General features: G+C 46.6%; 1 protein-coding gene across 1 annotated transcript; it reads right to left on the reverse strand.

Moving 5' to 3' along the window:
* Positions 1-2,559: 2,559 nt before the first annotated feature.
* On the reverse strand, positions 2,560-8,071 carry LOC144097583 (uncharacterized). Its single transcript, XM_077630252.1, has 2 exons — positions 7,725-8,071; positions 2,560-2,887 (listed from the first exon to the last, which is right to left on the reverse strand). The coding sequence occupies exons 1-2, from the start codon at positions 8,055-8,057 to the stop codon at positions 2,588-2,590; spliced, it is 633 nt and encodes a 210-aa protein (XP_077486378.1). The 5' UTR covers positions 8,058-8,071; the 3' UTR covers positions 2,560-2,587.
* Positions 8,072-17,200: the final 9,129 nt, after the last annotated feature.

Here is a 17,200-nt window from a genome sequence, read left to right on the forward strand (position 1 = left end):
GTAACAGATGGACGATAACCGCGAGTGTGAGCCATTAAACGTTCTTGCCTTAAATGTTTCCTGGGATGCGGTGGCTGCAGCTGGAAAAGGACAGGGTAAATTGGGGAGACATATGTGAGAGGCTTTTTCTATTTAGTGGGCGCAGTCAGGCTGATGATACACTGACGCAACATCACAACCGCAATTCCCAGGCATCCACACGGCCGCCTTCTTGGACGCAGGCACTTCCTGAGGAGCAGCAATGCTCAGAACCACGAACACCACAATCGCTGAATGCCTGGCCATAGCTATTTCTATCACACAAAGCTGCACCCTGCTCACATATCGCACTACAGTACCGACTCATAAGCAGCATAGAGACTCCTCAGTAAAGGCACCTTTCCTTGATCTTCAGCCCATCTACTATCTATGCTACCAGCACCACAGAAAAAGATCGCCGTAGATGACAGCATCCCCGGATGAGGGCATTCCTGGAAATAAGTGCGTTCATGCATTTACCCGCTTAGCGTCCAGGCGCCGGTGGATGACCTCGCCAACCGGCAAACATGCACTGAGACCAAAAACGAGACCACTCCACACAATACCACTTGCAGAGCACACATTGGCGAAACTTCCAACGTACACATTCCCATCCCCTCAGTTCGCTCACTTGTTTCAACCCATCCACTTTCCTTCATACTTTACCACCTGCGGAGGTAGTACCTCCCACCACTCTATCACAACATCTGGGCTTGCCCATATCGCATCTACGTACCGCCCATTCACACAACCAGTGCAGCCTCCTGGGAGACCGCCCTTCTGGCCACACGATCTGGCAAACAGTGCAGACTGATTGACTGGACTAGGCTGTAGGGGAGGCCAGAGGGCTCATGGCCTGAGGATCCTTCCAGGGAAGAGCCATCCATCCATCCATCCATCCATCCGTCCGTTCAACCGTCCGTCCGTCTGTCCGTCTGTCCGTCTATCTATCTATCTATCTATCTATCTATCTATCTATCTATCTATCTATCTATCTATCTATCTATCTATCTATCTATCTATCTATCTATCTATCTATCTATCTATCTATCTATCTATCTATCTATCTATCTATCTATCTATCTATCTATCTATCTATCTATCTATCTATCTATCTATCTATCTATCTATCTATCTATCTATCTATCTATCTATCTATCTATCTATCTATCTATCTATCTATCTATCTATCTATCTATCTATCTATCTATCTATCTATCTATCTATCTATCTATCTATCTATCTATCTATCTATCTATCTATCTATCTATCTATCTATCTATCTATCTATCTATCTATCTATCTATCTATCTATCTATCTATCTATCTATCTATCTATCTATCTATCTATCTATCTATCTATCTATCTATCTATCTATCTATCTATCTATCTATCTATCTATCTATCTATCTATCTATCTATCTATCTATCTATCTATCTATCTATCTATCTATCTATCTATCGTCCGTCCTTCCGACCATTTGTCTGTCTGTGTGTCCATCCATCCATCTGTCGGTCTCCATCCATCCATCCATCCATCCAGCCATACACCCACCCACCCACCCATCCCATCTCATCCCATCGCATCCCATCCCATTCCATTCCATCCCATCCCATCCATCCATCCATCCATCCATCCATCCATCCTTACATCCATCCATCCATCTATCTATCTATCTATCTATCTATCTATCTATCTATCTATCTATCTATCTATCTATCTATCTATCTATCTATCTATCTATCTATCTATCTATCTATCTATCTATCTATCTATCTATCTATCTATCTATCTATCTATCTATCTATCTATCTATCTATCTATCTATCTATCTATCTATCTATCTATCTATCTATCTATCTATCTATCTATCTATCTATCTATCTATCTATCTATCTATCTATCTATCTATCTATCTATCTATCTATCTATCTATCTATCTATCTATCTATCTATCTATCTATCTATCTATCTATCTATCTATCTATCTATCTATCTATCTATCTATCTATCTATCTATCTATCTATCTATCTATCTATCTATCTATCTATCTATCTATCTATCTATCTATCTATCTATCTATCTATCTATCTATCTATCTATCTATCTATCTATCTATCTATCTATCTATCTATCTATCTATCTATCTATCTATCTATCTATCTATCTATCTATCTATCTATCTATCTATCTATCTATCTATCTATCTATCTATCTATCTATCTATCTATCTATCTGTCTGTCTGTCTGTCTGTCTGTCAGCCTGTCTGTCTGTCTGTCTGTCTGTCTGTCTATCTATCTAACCACCTACCTATCCACCTATCTATCCATCTATATATCTATCCACCTACCTACTACATGCCTATCCACCTACCTAACTTCCTTCCTACCTGTCTGTCTGTCTGTATGTCTGTCTTTATTTCTGTCTATCTGGCTCTTTGCCTATTAATCACAAATTATCTACTAGAATAAGCAGGCTCAACCATTTTGACAAACATTCAGTGAAGTTTTTTTTCACTTCACCCAAATCCCCACAACACCAGAGTCAAGAAGCCACAGGAAGGAATCACAAAAGACGGCAACGGTGCGAGGGGTTCATGTGCGTGACTGGCGCACATTGGAACGCATCGGCAAACTCGGCGACATGCCGAAACGCCTTGTCGCACTGCCCGTCGGTGAAGCCCGGAGGTCCGCTGGCCCTCACACAGCGCACGTAACATGTGGTCACGAAGAAGAGCTGCTCTGGGGTCAGGAACTCGAGTCCCCGGACGCGCACGTCCGTCGCGGCGTTGCGCGCCCGGAACGCGTACAGAGCAGTCTGTAGAGAGGGGGGCTCCAGGTAAGGCGCGTATGACTTCTGGTCGATCTGCGAGAGGGAGTATTCAAGCCAGAAACTTTGATGAAGCTCGGAATGTTACGGCCGACGTGACGGTACAGACCACGTACAGTACATACGAGCGCACGAACGACGGCAGGTAAACACGCAGACAACAGAAGCTGTCTAACAAGAGCGCGTGTGCTGTCTACGTCTTTGTCTTCGTTCGTGTGCGCTGGTACGTGGTGTGCAATGCAACACCAACTAGCCCACCAGTCTGTACTTTTGACATTACGGTAGACAGCTGCTATAACATTTACTGCTCATTTACATGTGATTAAGAGCGCATGTCAGATATTCTCAGATAGAACAGCAGTAGATATCCACCACATTTGTGTGAGCACAATCGCAACAGGAATATCATTGTCATTATTAAAGCAAACCTTTTGTTGTCGTTTACAACACACAAATTAAGCAGCAGTTGTCAATAGGTTAAAAACTATGTGAAAAAAAACTGAAAGCTAAAGAAGCTTAAAGCTTGAAGCCTAATGAAGACAGCTTTCACACAATATTTCGTCCTTAGCAAAACTAAACCGTCAGAATTGTTCCTTTTTGCCTCTAAAGGTTACACCTACCATTTAGCTTTCCATAGCACGCCTTTCTGTAGTCAGGTAAACTAAATTGGTTTTTGAGGAAAGGAAAGAGCGCAGCTCGGACACCCCAGCCTCTGATGTATAATCATAATCATGTATAATTATTGAATATATCTGTTTGTTTAAACTGAGCCATACGTTGTCTCTTTGCCTCTCCGTCCCGTGTGGACCTGCGCATTATGGGGCGTCGTCACACTAGGTGGCGGGGCGGATGGCGCAATTTTTTTTTACTCCTTTTGGGACTTGGGAGCATTGAGACCAAGAAACTTTTAGAAATGGGAGTTTTAAGGCGGAGAATCTTCCTTTATATCTTTTTATTGAGTGGGACATTGAACTAGCTAATTTAACACATTTTTGCACCGTATTGATGGAGCAAATATTTCTGCACAGGAATTTAAAGGAAGGCGCCAACCATTTAAACTTTCATTTGGGCTGTTTCTTGTTACAGTGTACGATCGAGTTTGCAGCCAGGCTCTCCACTCAGCACATATTATGTGGCAAATACAATGCGACATACTCGACCCGGGCCCCATCCGAGCCACACGGACTATTCTTGTCCTCGACGTTAGTAAAGCGTATTGACAGCGTATCACACGCCTCCATTTTGACAAATCTAGCTGAGATGAATGTAAGCACTCGTACCTGCAATTATATTGCAGACTTCCTACCCAACCGCACCGCTGATCTCCACATTAGAGAACTCAGCAGTGAGAAGATCAGCCTGGGAGCCATAAGAACCCCACAAGGCGCTGTCCTCTCCCCTTTCCTCTCAAGAGGTCTTCCCCCCTTTTGAACGCCATAACTCACTCAAAACACTCCATTTGCACCGACGATATCACTCTCTGGACCAACTCTGGCTCAGACGGGGAGATCCAGAGCTGCCTCCAGAGACCCACTGACACCGTCCAGGCGAAGGTCCTCAGATGCTTCCCAAAATCAGAAATCCTTTCCATCCGTGACACGCTAGTGCAGCGCCCGTCCTTGTCGCCTCGTCTCTGTCCTCGTCTGTTCAGCGCTGCTTTTCCAGAAAACCCACGAAGCACACGAGCTCATCACGCTCCACATCGACACCATGCCCCATACCTACCGTCCAGGCCATTCGTGTCCTGGGCATGCTGGTACAGAACAATACAGATAACTCAGAACCAATACAACGCCTCCGCACCACAGCTCACCAATTAACCAGCCTTATCTCCGCCCCCCCCCCCCCCCAATCTCCAAGCGCAGTAGAGAATGAAGGAGGACGACCTCTACCAGCTAACACAGGCATTTTACATCATCAGGATAGTATACTTCTACCCTTACTATCACTATCGCAAAAAGATGACGAGGAAGTAAACAGCATCATCCGCTCGGTGTACAGGGTGTCCCTAGGGTGACCAAATACGGCAGCACACATATCCTCTACCTCTAGAACACTCTCACGGAACTTGTATAGGCACACAAGACCGCCCAATTTCATCGCATTTCCAGAGCCAATCACAGGCGTCTCATCCTTGACCGGCTAAACGTCAACGCAATAGGCGATCGCCATATCACAGCCCCCCTCCTCGCAGGCGTACGAAGCCGCCTTGTTGTCAAACCGCTACCCAAGAACATGCTCTCTGGCCGACACGACGCGCGCCGCCAGCACAAAGCCCGCGCATTGGATGATTTCTATCGTGCCCACAAACACGCACAATACGTGTACGCGGCAAGGCAAGACGCAACAACCTATCTGGTCTGTGCAACCACGCCGCAATCTACCCTCGTTGTTGAGTCCCTTTCGCGCTCTTCATAACAACAACAATATACTGATTGGTGTTGGCGTTACTGAGAGGAAGAAGGAAAAGAAGAGCACGGGCCTGCCTACTGGCTCAAGCCGAGCCACGCTCGCTGCCGCGTGCTGATAGTAGGAGGGGAAAGGATTGAGAGCAATGAGTGAAAGAAAAGACGCGCTGCGCTAATATGCCCTCGGCCGATCCCGGAGGCAGAACGATACCGGGCCGACCCGTGCCAGAGTGCTTCAAGCCAAGCACTCCGCCATATTCCAAAAATAAGTTTCATATCTTAGGTCCAAGGATCCGCTGCAGATATTAAATCAGGTATCAGGTATGAGGTATCAGGTATATATATGAAGGGAGCGAACAGTCACCGAAACCAAGGTGCACAGGGAAATATTTTTTTATCTGTTGTGCTTATCAGTGGGATATTATAGTACTTAGATTAATACAACCCTTAAAGAAAATTACTTATAAAGTAGCAGAAAAAGAACTATGCCACCGGTAGGATCCGAACCCACAACCTCCGAATATCGCGTCCGGTGCTCTTACGAACTGAGCTACGGTGACGGCTGTCCAAGCTGCTGCTCTCGTGGGTATTTATGTTCATTGGCTGTAAGCGAACCTTGAGAATGTTCAACAGTTGTTTCTTCTGCTGCTATATAAGTATTTTCTTTGAGCGATATATTAATCTAAGTACTATATCATCCCACTGATAAGCACAACACATTAAAAAAACATTCCCCTATGCACCTTGGTTTCGGTGACTGTTCGCTCCCTTCATAAGTTTGTCATACGGGCCCCTCATTGCCTTTAACTTATCTGCTAATAGCTTAACGAGGGTCGGTTCTGGTAGTCTTCATACCATAGGTAGCTTAAGAGGGCTCTCGCACAGTTTCCGCCCTCGCCGTTAGATGACGTTCCGCGTAACGCTCGCGGTATTACAAGACATGCTACGTCCGCCGCTATGGTCGAGGGTGGCGCTGGTGAACACTCTCAAGGTTCCCTTATGCCCAATGAACATAAATACGCACAAGAGCAGCAGATTGGACAGCCGTCGCCGTAGCTCAGTTGGTAAGAGCACCGGACGCGATATTCGGAGGTCGTGGGTTGGGATCTCACCGGCGGGATAGTTGTTTTTTTTGTTGCTTTATAGCTAAATTTCTTTAAGCGATTTATTAATCAAACTACAATAATATCCGACTGATAAGCACAACACATAAAAAACATTCCCCTATGCACCTTGGTTTCGGTGACTGTTCGCTCCCTTCATAAGTTTGTCAAACGGGCCCCTCATTGCCTTTAATTAACTGCTAATATATATATATATATATATATATATATATATATATATATATATATATATATATATATATATATATATATATATATATATATATCCCCGCGAGGCGACACCTCCTCTCCCTCTACCCAAGCGAAGCACCATCTAATGGAGCAAGCGGTAACGGCAGCGGCGTCGACAGCTGCGCCATCTGTTGGAGCGCGGCTGCGGTGTTGCTAGGAAACGGCGGCTCAAGGGCATTCGTCAGCCAAGCACACGGCATGAGGCATACGGCTGAAGTGCGCGACAAGCCGAAATGGCTCGCTGGTTGGCGTAGTAAAGCTTTCGCTTCAAAAGAATACGGAAACATCACCCATCCAAAGATGTTCTATAACTCCTTGCTAGCGGAGTTTTCATGGCGACACATACCACGGCGATGATTTGTCACGGTCAGTTTTTGGCCTACCTTAATACATGCTGATTTTTAACCTTAGCTCCTATTACCGACATAGCATAAAACCAAGGCGATGTAATGCAAGAAAGAAATTGTCTACGATATAACGCTGGAAGGTGCTATAGGCCCCTCATAGGAAACGGGACGCTGCGTTAACGACAAATTGCGCAAGCACAGCAAAGCATGCCGTATTATACATTTCCAGGAAACCTCACCGCGTATTCTGCAAGCTGCAGTCATTGCCCCCATAGCTCGTGAAGACGACCATTTTCCCAAGATATAACTGTCACTTAAAATAGAGATGCCACGGAAATCACATCTCTCCTACATGGTGAATGTGGTGGTGCCCCGTCACCGCTGTTGAAGCGTGGTAGTGCGCCTCTTTCGCACAACCTCTTTCGCACTACCATGAGTCAGAGAAAGACTCATGGAAGAATGACTGCAACCACATGAGACACCGCCCTCTTCACCTGTTGTTTCTTCAGTATCGCTTGTACTTTCTTTCATCTGACTGTAGCGGTGCCCTATACAGACGGTCGTGTGAAGGAAAACTGAACCAGTTGACAGGGCGTAGGCGTTCTCTTGGTTGAGTCCTTTTGTCCCTAGTAAAGTGCAGAACAATAACCTCTACAAGCAGCCCGATAATGCGCTTGGGATCGCTCATGCAGGGTGACTCACATTTGCACAGAAAACTCTAGAAATCTCCTAACAACTATAAATGGCTTGGCTCTGGTCTCACCTTGTTGGATGTGGCGTTCACCATAAAATGAAATTGGTTCGTGAAGGCGGGTCGTGCCTCCGGAGATGTAAAGTAGGCCCAGAAGAAGAGCCGGCTGAGCGCTTCCGCCACGCGACTGCCGGTCCCGGCGTAGTTGAGCACGTCAGTGGCTCCATGATCGATGAACGGGAAGCTGAAGGCGTACGGCAGCAGGGACACATCGGGTTCCGTCGTGTCGGTGTGGAGTACGTAAAGTCCCAGCTCCTGGACGACCTTGGAAAGACGCCGGGAAGACGGGTTCATGAACGAAGCTCGAGCGGCGAGTTGCCAGTTGGCCACCAGCGACTCGCCCATGTCCACTAAGCCTTCGTGTTGGACGTCCGTGGCTTCTGCACGCATTCCGGCACCCGAGAAGGTATAAATTCGAACCACGTGCGCTTGTGAACTATCTCGATTGCACTGCATACCGCCAACATCTACCCAGGATTCATTGTCGGAGTAAGCAGGTTCAGTGTAGCCCTCTCAGTTGTAGTATGTCGCAATACATAACCCTCAAGCGATCACGTGGTGACCAATGAAAATATCATCTGCGAGGGCGGAAGGTGAACGATTCAGAAAAGCATTCATATTAAAAAAAGCAATTCACCGCGAATTGTGAATGATTTTCGAAATCATATATATGCATATATTCAAGAGGATCTTAACGAAAACTTTGGACTCTCTCATCCACGCCCTCCAAACCAAGTAATCCTACCCCTGTCATAAATGGTCTTTTTAACCATTATATACCATTTATAAGTCGCATTCAACGCCCCAGAGCTTTTGCACCTCCTTACTCTCATTGTCCTGCGTCGTGCAGTGTGTATAAACAATGTTTCACACGATATTAATGAAACCTTGATCGTCCTTCATGGCTTGCTTGTTTTTGCCTTTCTCTTTATTCCCTGTCTTTTTTTTTCTTCCTTGCGAGTGCTTGAAAGCCTCCCAGACAGCCTTGTGTCGCCGCCACAACAAAGAGGCAGAGATTGTCGCGTGGTACGTGACAGAAGGTTCTCACACAGCTTCCGTGCTCCACGTTCGATCACGTTCTACGTCACAACCACGGTAATACAGGACGTACTACGTCCGCTGCTATGGTCCAGGGTGGCGCTGCTAAACACTCTCAAGGTTAGGCTACACGCAGAACGTAAATATATCCGAAAGATTGGACAGCCGCCGGCATAGGTCTCTTGGCACATCACCGGACGCGAAATTCGGAGGCCGTGGGTTCGGATGCCACCGGTGGCATGTGGTTTTTTTTTCTTCTGCTTTCTACCCGATTACCTTTGAGCGGTATTATAGTTGAAGAACGAAAATAACGGTTGATCAACCCAGTTCAAAAAAGAAACATCTTGTGAACCTAGGTTTTAGTGCCTGTTGGAAATTTCGAAAAACGCAGGAATTCCAATTCCATTCCAAATGATACTGTATTCAAGTAGAGGGAACGGACAAGAGAGCGACATGCCACTAATTCTGAATCTGGAGATGCAGACGAGATCAATCACTTATAACGAAAAAACGCAAAAGTGCTTTTCACGAAACATATGATGCATGTTTATCATATTTCAGGTCAGAGGGGAGTAGAACTGCGAAATTAATCGAGCGTATCCCACAAGAAGCACAGAACAATGGAAAGTTCTAAAATATCTTACTAACTGCGGTACGCAAATAATATAAAGTACGTTACCTAGGCTACTAAACGAATGCAAGAGGTTAAGCATTGATATTATGAAATTAACCCTCTCTCAGTTTTTAACAGCTATTCAAAACCTGACTGTACATTGCTGGATGATTTATACTTTGTATGCATATGTGTGTGTTTAGAACCTTCTATGTTTTTGTTATACTTGTGCATGATTACGCGCTAATAATTGGATCTCCTTTGTTATCACTATGCTGTAATAATTCTTTTTTTCACTATCTATTTGTTTCTTCTGCTGCCACTATTGTTGGGGACGAGTGGCTCAAGCCGTTGTGGAACGGTTTTCTTCCTTTTTCCTTGGCCTCCTGTACACCCTGGTGTACGAATAATAAGCGTGAATGAATGATGCATTTATTCTTACACTACTTGAAGGATCGATTTTTCAAGTTGATGCATAAAAATAAGTGTTTTCTTTTTAATGAGGTAGTGAACATTTTTTATGAGATTCAACTCCATCTTTAATTCCCGACGTACTTTGCTGTTCTACTAAATGCATGGCTCACATTTAAATGCTGCATGCGGCCTATTTTTTTTTCTAAATACTGCAGCCCCTGCAAATATTTCCACTGTTGCGTTGACAATTGACAGAGGGTTTTTGATATAAACAAAGAATATACTGGGTCCACAAGCATTTCTCCGGTACGTACTGCGCGCCAGACGTTACCGAAAGGCTTGATGCACGACCTTGAAATTGCACTTCTGGAAGATATTTCGTGCAGTTTGTAACGTATGAGAGGAAAGGACGGGTTGAAGTTTGAGCATCAATTCTGAGAGCGACACGTGATAAAAACATTTTTGATACCGAATGCGACGTCAGCTTGGCTATGTTCATCAAGAGCGATATATGAGGTCATGGATTGTTTCAAGCAATAAACGTTGCAGTCAGTAGCCCTTTCCTAAACCCGCGTTGGTTGGGATCAATTAAATTATTTTCATTGAATGTCACCTTGTGCTTTACGACAGTGAAGGGTCTTCTATTCAGTACAACTAAGTAAAATGCGGCGGTATAATTCTGTGCATTTATAGTGCCACCGGATTTCGTAACAAAAACAAATTTAATAGCCATCCGTCTTTCAGAGAGAGAGGCAGAACGTTGGAGTTTAAAGAATCGATTGATTTTCTTTGACATATAATGCAACATGATTGCCTGCAAGGCAATTGTATGACTAGTGGGAACTTCTTTCCGGGAAGTACTTGTCCGGGTGCCTGTCCGCGCGTACGTACCTGAACTGATGTCGTAGTCCTCTCCTCCCGGTACCTCGAAGTACTGCAGCGCAACAGATGTGGAGTTCCAGTCGTGGAGCACTGTGAGGTTCTCATCATAAAACTTCCAGCGAAGAAGGCGCCCATGCGGAGACTGACGAACGTATAAAAATAGTGCCCGGGCTTGAGGTCGAAGATCGACAGGAAGTGTGGTCTCGCTGAACCTGCAAATGTGCGCTGTGTGTAAGTTTCATCTCACTGTTTAATGTTAAATAGAAGCTGAAGGTCCGTGAGGTTCAAGAAGCAGACCGCAGTTTAGTTCCAATTTCATAAATCGTCACATCCCGGCTGCAGCGCAAGGCAGATCTCTACACATGGCTGAGGACACAACGGCGGTTGATTCTTCACCGTTCACCGTGACACAGCGCAATTAAGAACGGATTGGGGGAAATGGGAAGAGAAAAGCTACTTTTACTTTTATTTTATATTCTTTCTGTCTTATTTGAGACAATTCCATGCAAATTTGGCTCTGGGAGCATAGCAAAATCCCGGAAGGTGCCTGACTAGGCTATGCCACTCTGAGAGCGCAGGCAGCAGATGTTTTTTTTGTAGCGTAAGCTACACTGGCCGAAGTTCAGGAGTTTCGCATGGCTCCTGGAGAGCCGTGCTGCGCATGCGCGAGGAGCAGTGACGTCACACGGCGCACAACTGGCGCGCCGGAGCCGCCGCCGCCGCGCGCGCCTCGCCGGTCTGTGCATTCTCTGGAAACCGCACCACGTGACCAATCATGTGACTGGTGACCAGCCATAGTCACCAGCCAGCCACGGCGCCGTCCCGCCGGCAGCTGCTCCGCACCCCGTGTCCGTCCACGTGAACAACAACGTGGTCAACCCGCCGCAGGCTCACTGAACAAAGAAACCCTGTGTCAAGGCTGGGAATCGAACCAGGGCCTTTGGCGACTGAGGAGGAGACGCTACCACTCCGCAACGACGGCTCACGGTTTAACCGTGAATAAAGGCGCATATAGGGAATGCGCCTTTCATATATTAACTCCTCCGAAGCAGGAGTCGCCGCGCTTACGCTACGTATATCCTGTCCTAACAGAGCCAAGCCACCATCAACCTTTTTTGGAGAAAGCTGCGCATCATATGCAGAACAAAACAGATCAGCGCAAATAAAATAAAGGTACAATTTCATCAGTAAAACTGTAATCTTTCTTTGAAAGTACAAGGACTAAACTGTTAGACAAAAGCCGCGAACCATTGCTCAAGCCAGGAACCAAACTATAAGAGCCAAACTATCAGGAACCAAACCCACCTGTGAAGCAGGGCGTCGCCAGTAACGACGAAAGTTTTGCTGAAGCAAAACGCGCGGTGTACGAGCCCCACCTTCTGCTCGGTGTCGTAGAAGTTGACCAGCAGCTCCTGGTTAGCAAACCATGCCGCCACCTGCACCGTACACCAGGACAGCAGAACGTGCATCCGTTCCTCCCCGTACTTCTTCCACATATTGAAGAAGGCGTAAAGAAATGAAATCGAATCGCTCAGGAACACGACATGTTCATCCTCGCGCAGCCCCGCTCCGTAGTCTCGCAAAACAATCTTCCACCGCTCCGGCGTGAGGTTCGGGACGAAATTGTAGAAAAGGTCGTCTTTCATAATGAACGTCGGATGTACGACAGCTTTATTCCAAAGCACGTCCCATATCTTTAGTTCAATATTTCTTGTTTCTTCAAATGTCACCGAGTCACCGTGAACTGCAGCGCTACTTGCGGCCCTGAGGTTTATTTTTGATACCTCGAAATAATGTTGCCTGCTGCCAGGGGAACGAAGTTGCTCTTTTGCCCTCCGGCCTAATATGTAGAACTCTTGCGGTGGTCGCAGCAGCACGTATTTTTTTGGCCCAGTAGCCATTACCTCGAAATCAAGGATGCCTGCCCAACGAAGTTGGATCGACACCTGCAGCAGGGTGTGTACAAGATCGGGAAGCTGCGCCTTGATGGGCCACACTATATTCGTTGCTTCCAGAGCCAGCGCGACGTTTAGTAGTTCATTGCAGCGTGCTTTCCCAACGCATTCGCAACTGAGGTAGAAAGCTGCGGCGCGTTCCATCACATTTTGCTCACTCTTTGGTACGTTCATATCTCGAACGATATGGTACATTCGAGTGAGAGCGGAAAGCAGGGCAACGTCATTGACGCTGGCCTCATAGCGACTGTTCCAGCCATCGCACACGTAATGTGTGAAGCTATCGCAAGGCTTCACTGAGGAGTTGATGGACTCTTGCAGCCGCTTCGAGTAGGCGGCGAATGCCAGCGTGTCGCAAGTCTCGTAGTGACGCTCATGGGAGGGGGCTGGAAATGTCAGAAGCAACGTCATGATGATGGCCAGTAATACGCAGGATGTACCGGCGCAACATTTGATGCAAATGTTCCTCTTGGCGACATCAGGGCTCTGAAAGGGTGCGCCACAGCAGAATGAATTAGGCCTGCTCTATTTCGTACTCAAGCATTTTGTGCGTGCGAAATGTGAGAATGCACATGAAGCAGTATAACGGAATACATTTTTTGCTACACTGCTGCTTCATTCTTAATGTACACCTGACCAGCAAAATGTTCCGGTCAAAACGAGATCAAAAAAGGGAGAAGTGATAAATAAATCCAAAAAATAAAAAGATATTAAAAACAAAATAAATAATTCCAGGCGTATTTAAGTTTGAGAATTAAGAATTTGTTGCCGCTTCCCCATTTAAGACTGTATGAAACATGAGTCATATGAAATACATTTTAATGATAATCGAACTTTATATAGGTGTTTAACGTCCCAAAGCGACTCAGGCTATGAGGGACGCCGTAGTGAAAGGCTCCGGAAATTTTGACCAGCTGGGGTTCTTTAACGTGCACTGACATCGCACAGCACACGGGCCTCTAGAATTTCACCTCCATCGAAATTCGACCGCCGCGGCCGGGATCGAGCCCGCGTCTTTTGGGCCAGCAGCCGAGCGCCATAACCACTCAGCCACCGCGGTGGCGAAATACATTTTAATGCTGCAGGCGACTGAATGCTAGGGGAAGAATTGTAATCAAATCTAATCAGCACTTCTCTCTTGTCCCGTGTTTTACGCTGTTCCATAAATGAGTAACCAACATGCCCAAGCTGCTGTTCTGGCTGATTTCATTATGAGGGGCGGGTGGTGCAAAACTGAACGTGAATATGCAAACCGTTGCCATGTTTTCATCATTCTCTACCATACCGTTCACCAAATATGAAGGGCACTGAAGGAACACAGTAAAATATAATTAAACTTAAAATTTCGAAATGTTGAATTTTGCCCCACTCTACGGGGCAAAATACAGCAATGCACAGGACCAACTGAGTAAAATCGCCCCATTACTTGCAATGAATTAAGACATAGGGATTTGGCTCCATTGAGAGCTAGAAAATCTTTTATGGCCTATTCGAGCGATGGCCTGTGTACTAAAAGCCAACCCGGCGCTGTTTCTTTCCATCGCCCCACTGTCTACGAAGTTCTACCGCCGAGCTCTGCATGCAGCCTGGGTAACGCGATGTTTTTGAGCTTCGTTCCTTCAACGCATATAATTTCTATTAATGCGAAAGCGCTAATCCGGAGGTTCATACAAGAAGAGCTAGACAAAGAAATCACATAAATATCTACGACTGGGAGTCGAACCCGCGCCAGCGCGAACAGATCAGCCTCAAAGGTCGCTGCGCGGTACCACTAGGCTGTTAAACTACACCGTACTCTCGCGCTGTGCATTGAAGAACGTCGTCTTCATCAACTTCCAACTGCTCCTTCCCGCGGCGCGGCCCATTTATAGTCTTTTACGTAACAACAATCCGTGGTTTCGAATGTTGCAAACTTCCTGTGTAGTTTTCGAGCAAGAGCTCCACTACGTCATTTTTTGCCGAGGTCATCGGGTGTTGCAGTTCGACCTTCAGCAGAAGGAATGCCGTAGGAGGGACTGTGGCACCAGAACACGTGATTCGCCGCAGCTACTGCGCCGCTGCCCCAACACCGCCGCGCCACTGCTGTGGTGCTATAGTATAATCTAGGCACCAGAGCGGCGCGCTGCGCCGACCGCCGCTAGGTAGGGCGCTAGGGTGTCTTGATGCTCGCGCCCTTTTTCTCGGCGGCATATGGGAGCGCGCGAACCGAGGCACTAAAGTGCACTTCACCCTAATTGACGCTTCGCCAGGTGTGGTCATGTGACTATGCACGTGACTCTGCGTTTGCTTAAGAAGAAGGCGCCGCTCGCGCATACAGTTTCGCCATGGGCGGCTGACAGTGTGCCTGAAACTCCTTTCGAGCGCCTAACCAAGCGTAGCCAAGAATAATGTAGCTTTAACTCTGTCTATCTACGTTTAGAACAGTTACACCACTGCCAATTTTTTCCCGAACCTTTTTCTCAGTAGTTTCAATTCATGGTTACATCCTCCACAAAACTATTCAAACTTGCCACAAAACGGCAATGCAAGACTGCAGGACTATACTAACCAATTCTGAAAATACGCAGCTTCAGCCCACAATCTACTGGCAGCAAGCGGCAAGAGTGGGAAACAACAAAACCAGAAGATGTTAGGGCCTACGCATTGAAAGTGATCTTAGCCTATGTTTAAGTGGGCTCATTATAATATCATGGTGCTCCGTAAGCCTCCTTGATGAAGCGATAAGGTGCAAATTTTCAAAGCAATATTTTGTGAGGTCATGAACATATTGCCTTCACCGTAGAAAATAAACCTCACCTCTTTCAAATACAACAGCCTCTCCGTAGCGCTCTTTTTTGGGCTCAATGGGGTTCGTGGTGCAAGAAGCACAGCGCTATAGGCACGTCACCACTCATGAGAACTCATTGAAGCCTGTGCCACATTTTCCGGTGCACGTTGCTTACCATCTTTCGAAAACGCGAAGGCTTCTTCCCATCTTCAGGGCGCTCCACGGTGGGCTCGGCCTGCGTGCTCTGGGTGGGACCTTGGGTTTGACTGGTCTGCCGGGCAGCTTGGCTTGGTCGCTTCCTCAGCCTCGACGCCGGCTTGGACTCGATTCGCTTTGCGTATTGTGCGCGTCGTTTGATGCGGTTCTGCGTCAGCCCTCTGGACTTGCTCAACTTGAACGGTGATGAGGTCACCAGGAACGCCGCTCGGGGCAGCAGCTAAGCCGTCGCTCACTGTTGGAAGCAGCGCTTGCCCCTCGCTCGAAGATGGGATATTGTTACCCCCTGTATCCGTGAGGCCGAGAGGTTGGATTCGGCTCGCGGTGACGTCGCCGCGCTCAGTAGTCGGGAGCTGGGACAACGTTGGCTGCTCATCGGTTCTGGTGGTACCAGGAACAGCTGCTGCTTTAATTGGCGGTGCTTCGGCGAGGGCTTCATGCGGTCCTTCCTGGTCAGACGCCTGTTTTTGCTCACCGGCGACTTCTTGGGTTCTTGTGCCGCTGTGACGCTCGGGTTATGTCTCTACGCCGATTTTTCGCTTCTTACGCGATGTTCTGGATGAGTCCTTCTCCCGTTCCGTGTCTTTAGAATGTTGGGCTCCTTTCTTCTTCGCCTTCTTGGAGATTCTGGACGCCTTTGATGTGTTCGTGCTATCCATGGCCGTAGGGTCGAGGTAGATGCTGTAGGAGGGCTTCTTCTCCTTCGGCTGTTGTTGTTGTTGTTGTTGTTAGCCTAGCAAAAGATGGCCCATACCCACACTGGGGGTCAGCCAAGAATCGGGTGGCTATTCACCTGAGCGCAGTTAACAAAAAGGAAAAGCACATGGGAGCGCAACACCGGTGAATTTTTCGTCATGAACTGAAAAGGGATGAGTGTTTCGATTTTAAAATTTTAAGAAAAGTAATAAAGAGAGGGATTAAATATTAATGATTTAGTCAAAATGTAATAATTGATAGAAAAGAAAAGGTTGGAACAATTAGCAAGGCAGTCGGTGAGATTCTATCAGGAAATTTAGGACAGCGGTACAAACAGATCTGTGGCTGAACCCAAATGTGGTGGCGCCAAATGATAGCAAGAGCGGGCTGCTCAAACTAAGGCCAAGATGCTGCAAGGGCTCTTCCAGCAACCTTTTTCTCAGAGAGTTGAATCGGCGACAATACAGCCAAAAATGTTCAATAGATTCAGGCTCACGGCAAAATGCACAAAGGGGAGAGAGCGCCAAACCTGACTTGTGTAAATAGAAATTTAGAGGGGGGATGCGGCAGCGCAGCCTCGTCAGTGATACTTCAAGCTGCCGAGAGCAACAAATTTTCCTGTTCCAATAATATTTAAGGTGCTCATAATCCGCCGATGTGAAAAGTGATGTGTCTTCGGCTGCTTCTCCTGCGACGCTGTCTTCTTCTTCTTCTTCTTCTTCTTCTTCACCCCAGGTATATGGCACATACCCACGCGGGGGGATTGGCCAAGATGTAGTTGAATAAACAAAGTTTGCATGGAAGATGATGACAAAAATGTAGCACCAATCGTGAATTTTGAAAAATCAATGAATAAAAACAAGAGAACAATATTGACAGTTAAATAACAGACAGCATTTTGGTAAAA

Source organism: Amblyomma americanum, chromosome 7 (genome assembly GCF_052857255.1).
Source record: "Amblyomma americanum isolate KBUSLIRL-KWMA chromosome 7, ASM5285725v1, whole genome shotgun sequence".
In the NCBI taxonomy this organism is placed as follows: Eukaryota; Metazoa; Arthropoda; class Arachnida; order Ixodida; family Ixodidae; genus Amblyomma; species Amblyomma americanum.